The following is a 6,468-nucleotide window of genomic DNA, read 5'->3' as shown; positions in this document are numbered from 1 at the left end:
TATGGTATGGAATAGCTCTTTGGTCAGTTTGGGTTAGCTGTGCTAGCTGTGCTCCCTCCCAGCTTGTTATGCACCCGGCCGAGCAGGAGAAGCTCAAAAAGTCCTTGAGTAGTCTGAGCACTACTTGGCAACAGCTGAAAACATCAGTGTGTTATCAACATTCTTCTGGTACTAAATCCAAAACACAGCACTATGCTAGCTACTATGAAGAAAATTAGCTCTATCCCAGCCGAAACCAGGACATGCCCTCATCTGCAAGCTGCTCTGAAAGTCAGTGGATGTTGATCCCTTCCCTGAACAGTTCTGTCTAGAAGCTTCAAGAGTGTTGTATTTGATAAGGATGCAAATTAAACTCCATTGACATGGAGCTCTAAGAGCATGATCTGACCATTTAATAGGAGTGAAGATTTCCCACTGATCCATCTCACAGCGAGGCTGCTATGCTTTCCCACCTTTCCAATTCTGCCCACAAAGACCTTTAGAGGCCTCCTCTGACAATGGCAAGTTCTTGAGAGTTGCATTCAATCCACATGGTGGATCTAGGCAGATGAAAATCAGCAGCTGTCCTGTACAGCAATTTGAGAGGGGCTCTAAAGAGACTTTGCACAGGAAGAACTCTGTATAAACACAGTCTGACATTAGTACTGGGATCTCCTGACAGGCTTCTTGTTGAAGTGATGGCTGCCAATGTCAATGTAAGCCCATTCTAATTTATGCAAAAAGAGATCCTGTGCCTGGGGTCCTCTCAGGCATTACAAATAAATAAAAGGTTTATTTTATTTTCGCATCAGGAGCTACCCGAGGTAGCTGTGATGATGCAGAACCTCCAGAGGCAGCATCAGTGCTTTGAATCACAAGGTCAGGAAGGCAGAAGTGCCCTGGCTCCCTGCCTGCAGCCTTGCTGTCAGCACATGCACTGCTAAACCAGGAGATGTTTTGCCAGGGGACACGGCCCTGTCCACAGAAGGAGGACATCTCACTAAGAAGGAATCCAGCCTCAGCAGAGAGCTGTGTTTCGCTGGGTAAAGGACACGAGCATTCTTGCAGGGAGATCTGCACAAATGTGAACACTTTAAAAACAAAAATACCTCACAACTGTTTTTGCCACGCTCTGGCAAGTTCTGTGCCCCCCGTTTATAGATTGCTAAGTTTTTCCTCAAACCCTTCTGAAACAGTAAAAACAATGGTCCTTGTAGCTAAAGGAAATGCATTTAGGGAAGCTGTTACAGGAGACGTTGGGAAATTAGACTAAGGGGAAACAGCATTGCCTCCAGAGAAACAGAAGGAAATAAGCTTCGCCTGGATGCCACAGCAAGAGGATGGAGAAGCCTACCTAAGGGAAATAAAGGAAAAAAGAAAAAAAAACAAAACCAAAACCAAAAAACCAGAAAACCCTCAAGCACTGTGTGGTTCACTCTTGGATCTCCTCTGAACAGTTTTCTTAAAAAAGCAAATGGTATGGGATAAAGAACCCACTGGGACAGTATAGCCCTTCTAATACAAGAGGCCTTCAAACCGTTACATAAATCACACAAGCCAGGTCATAACGCACTATCCCATGAATATACAAGAGGGCAGAGATGAGCTGTGAGGACATAAAATGCACCTTCCTCAGAAAAGAGACCCTGTGGGAGTAAGAGACCAGATAATAGGGGTTTTTTGCCCTCAACTCTTACTGAAGCAAAACTTCCTTTAGAAATGGCAATGCTAATTTCGACCCAACAATTAAAAAAAAAATCCTGAGTACACAAAGCAACCCATACCCCGTGTTGTCATTCTTCGGAATGCAAGTTACAGAGGTCCAACAGCTGGGGCTGCCTGTGGGGCAAAGCTCAGAGCTGGGAAGTGATGTGATCCGGGCACTGGGGGCTTGATAATTTGGTGTTTGAGAAGGCCTGCATGAGGCTGCTTTCTTGTTAAGATTCAGTTAATGAAAGAGCCTTGTTGGTTTCCTATTCTGACTCTTTCACAGGTAGCATTCTTCTGGAGGTATACGAGTTGCAAACATGCTAAGGATATGCTTAAATAAACATAAGTTGTGATAATTTTATTTTTCTTTAAAGTGTTTCAGGTATCTTAAGTACATCTGTGTTTGAAAAACATCCTAAGTTGTGGACATGAAAATGTTTTGAACAGCAGCTTTAATGTAATTTGAGCATCAATGAGAAGATATGCAGTACAAATGAAAATGAAGATGTCATGGCCAACAATATATAACCACAGGAATTAAATGCTTTTACTGAAATATTTGCAAGGTTTTGATAAAATTGTACAGCTCTGTTGTCAATGTCCAGGGGACATTTTAAATAAATGTACTTGTTAAGTTTCTAGAGAAAAAGTTAATGCTTTCAAATTTCAGTAGCTTGTCTGGCATCTGAAATCTAGCTACTCAATGCAAAGCTAGCATGACAGTCTATATCAGTTAGGTATTACTAACAGATCTATGAATTTAAGTTGTAATGAAGGTAATACGCTGTTTGCAATTCAGACATTTTGGTAAAAACCCCAATGAATTAAAAAGATTAAAGCTTAGGGGAAAAACAACATAATTGGAAAAACAGAAGGAAAATGTTACTTCTGCTAAATGTTTCAGCTTCAGCCTGAACTACCCATTTATCCCATGCTAAAATGACCTCAGCATACTGAAATTTCCTGGTGAAGTAAAACATTCACTGGTGCTTAAAGAGCACATTTAGGTACTAAGTTTGCTCAGCTTTTAAACACCACAATCGTGATGTAAATGGCTACAAATCAGCTATTTCTTGTTTACTTCCAGTATGTTAATGCTTAAGTCAAGGGTTTCCAACTACGACAAAGTAAAACAATGACTACAAAACACACTACCCATTTTATTTGTATAAACCAAAGAATGTAAAGGTCATTCAGCTGCTGATCATCTCAACTGGGCAACAGAATTTAAACTGAACATAATGCTTCCTATTTTCAATTTAAACCACATCTCATATTCATTAGTTCCTCAGACTGAATGTTTTTACAGAACTGGTTTGTATTACATCTCTTGGCAGAATCCAGTCTTAACCATTCTAAATTGCGTCACGTAGTTACGATGTCTTTTAGGAGATGCTTACAGTTAGAAATAACATGCCTTACCAAGGAAAGAGTATTCATACCAGGAGTCCCTGTCCTTATTGTACAGAGTATTAAAAAAAGTAGGGGAGCATCAGGAAAATTATGACTTTATTTGATAATGACCAACATAACATGGATTTATATACTTACAATACTTATATCAAAATTGTGTTCCAAAACATACTTTCACAAATGCATTAGGAAAGAACGTAAAGACTACAAAGTCAAGCACTGGGTCAGGGGTCAGAAGCTTTGAAAGCTAAAAGCTGAAGATGCTGGGTATATAGGGGGCAATTAAAGGAAACAGTTGCATGAGGAACTGGCAGAATTTAGAAAAGGACATGAATGGAAGAGGAGATTAAGACATCAGCAAGGGAGACTACACAGAATACTGAAGAGAAAAAAAAGGAGCTCAAATTCTGTAAATGAGGAAATAAATTATAGACAGTATACAAGAACTAGCTGGGAATCGAGATGGCGGTAGAGACGAAAAATAAAAGAGGATTTTAATTGTGCATGTTGAATGCATTTCTTCCCGTTATGGAAGTAGGGATTATCAGGGGACACAGTGAGAACAAAGTGAAGCTGGAGATAAGCAAAAGCCTGAAGAAAAACAAAAACCAAAAGGGAGAGTATATTTTAGAACCACTAAGCAGAGGAAAATACAGATGATGGTAACAGTCTGGATAGAATGTAAAAAGGACAGAGACAGATCAAATATGAACTCAAGAAATTTAGAGACTCGTGGAACTATTTATACAGATAGAGAAAGAAGAGGCTAGGTGTCATTGCCTTACAGGAGAATACAGTACCATGAATGACAGAGCTTGTAAAGTTACTACTCTGGTGCTGGACACGAGCGAAGATGTCCATAGTTTTCATAGCTGCTTAAGACTATCACAGGAAAACTGTTGATTAGAAGAAGGTTGAATGGCCATTAAAAAACAGAAATAACGAAAATTAAAAATCCATCACAGGATGTTGCAAGACTTGGCAAAGAAGAGCCCACCAGGTCATCCTTCCCTGGCCACAGCAGGATTTACTATAGTGCTATACAGGTGTGGTAACTGGTGAGACCCCACCTGGAGTCCTGTGTCCAGTTCTGGGCTCCCCAGTTCAAGAAAGATGAGGAACTCCTAGAGAGAGTTCAGAGGAGAGCAACTAGGATGATAAAGGGACTGGAGCATCTCCCCTATGAGGAAAGGCTGAGAGGGTTGGGCTTGTTCAGCCTGAAGAAGAGAAGACTGAGAGGGGACCTCATCAACACATACAAATATCTTAAGGGTGGATGTCACGAGGACAGAGCCAGACTCTTCTCAGTGGTGCCCAGCAACAGGACAAAGGGCAACAGGCACAAACTGAAACATAAGAGGTCTCAGTTGAGTATGAGGAAAAAATTCTTCCCTTTGAGGGTTGCTCAGCACTGGAACAGGCTGCCCAGGGGGGTTGTGGAGTCTCCTTCTCTGGAGATATTCAAAGCCTGCCTGGACGAAGTCCTGTATAACATGCTCTAGCTGAACCTGCTTTAGCAGGAGGGTTGGACTGGATGATCTCCTGAGGTCCCTTCCAAACCTTGCCATTCTGTGATTCTGTGCGAACTTTTGTGACCTTGACTATGAACAGAACGGGGTGACTGATTACAGTATCCCTTGCACAGCTTTACACTTGTATACTTCTACAAGCCTGAAAGTAGATGTTCTGGAGGTCAAAATAAAATGTTTCCTTTTCCATGTGCGATAGATCCAGGATTTGAATCAGAACATTTAAGACTTCTTGAAGACTTCTAAAGAAATACTTACGGCATAACCAACCTCATCCAGCTGAGACAAAATAATTTCTTAGCACAAACCAGGTTTTTGGCATGCTTATGCTTTTCTCTATGGCTTAAATGAAGAGGTATACATCTGAGAAAAAGTAACGTATGAGTTCAGCCACAAAAGCCCTTCACAAGCTTGAACTTGTTTCAAGTTAAACCCTCTTCTGCCACTTTTTTCCTATTAGTTTTGAAGTCTAGTTAGTTTCTGTGCCTAACCATTATGTGAAATACTAATTTGTTTACATTAATAACATAAACATGTTACTTACCTCTGGTGTCTGGACAGCAGAATTCCACATAACAGGTCTCTGAAGAAAAACTACTTGCTTTGTGGCCAGATTTCCTTCACTAAAATTTCAAGAAAATTGTTTTAATATTTTAAAGGCAGTAATAGTCATTGTTAACTCGTTCATACCTTCGGAGTCAACTAAGTTGTGTGTGTATAAGTCCATGAGTGAGAGGAGGATAGACTACCAACCATTAACTGGTTTATTAACTCCTAACCAGTTCTATTAACTCCTAAACAGTTCTGTAATCACATTTAAAAAAAAAAAAAAAAAGCAGCATAGAGCTGGGTTAAGGTGTTGCACATGGAAGTAGGTATAGAACAAAAATCTGTATTACTATGATTAAGAGTTATTTAACATGTCTTCTCTTGTCTTCTCTTCAAAGTTTAACATACCAGAGCTCCTACTTTTCATCAAAGTCTGTACTTTATGCCTGAAACTAATCTCAAAGTCTTTCTTTCATCTAATCTTCACTGTCAAACATACAGCAACATATTAATGCCACAACAAATAGGCCCAATGCCAATAGATCTACAGCTTCAACAAATACCTCAATACTTTGTGGTATGAAACTTGGGAAGTAACATTCTTTACTGCTAACTAAAAGGTGTTCTCCAGTAGTAACATGACATCTAACTGACACAGCGGGATAAGCTTGGTGTCTTCGTCACCTATGGATAAAAGGACACAGCTCAGTTTTTATAAGCTCTACACCCACAATGAGATAAATGACACTGGCCATTTTGTGCATGGGAGGTACATGCATAGGAAGGACAAGTGAATTAAGTAAGATAGATAAAGAAGAGGGGAAAAAAAAAAAAAGGAGGAACTTCAGTTTTTAGTCCTGGAACTTTTACAAATATTGATGCTGTTGTGGTACATAGAATTTAAAGAAGCACTATTATTTGGTTTTCAGACTGAAACACTTTTAGAAAAAAAATGTGAAAAGGCAGTTTTTCCTCAAAACCAGATCAGATGTTACTGATAGGATGTTTCAGAAGTGTTACACTCTTTTAGAAACAGTGATACATCTCCTTGAAGCTTTTTATGTATTTATTTTCATCACCCTTCCATCAGAAATACAGGTCAGCACATTGATTGCATATGTACTACAAAGTCTGACTCTGTGGCACTGAAAGAGTGCAAGAATTGCAGGACCAGAGCTCTAGGATAGGAGGGTTTGAGAAATCCCTGTGCTCTTCTAAGGATCAGATACTACATTTTGACAAACTCCTCTTCTTCCCCCGAACTCCCACTTCTGGGTAGTATTCAATG

At 39.9% G+C, this 6,468-nt stretch overlaps 1 protein-coding gene across 2 annotated transcripts in view; it reads right to left on the bottom strand.

The window, feature by feature from the left end:
* The window catches only part of RFTN2 (raftlin family member 2), a 32,834-nt gene that overhangs the window by 2,238 nt on the left and 24,128 nt on the right, over nt 1–6,468 (bottom strand). For both annotated transcript variants that reach the window (XM_009643575.2, XM_009643574.2), the window contains exon 8: nt 5,176–5,254. In XM_009643575.2, the coding sequence (XP_009641870.1) occupies nt 5,176–5,254 (79 nt within the window). The remainder of the gene's footprint in view (nt 1–5,175; nt 5,255–6,468) is intronic.

The sequence above is a fragment of the Egretta garzetta genome, unplaced genomic scaffold, assembly GCF_000687185.1.
Source record: "Egretta garzetta isolate BGI_Z169 unplaced genomic scaffold, ASM68718v1 scaffold297, whole genome shotgun sequence".
Classification (NCBI taxonomy): Eukaryota; Metazoa; Chordata; class Aves; order Pelecaniformes; family Ardeidae; genus Egretta; species Egretta garzetta.
Note: the sequence above shows the minus strand (reverse complement) of the source record. Positions and strands in the feature narration are given on the sequence as shown.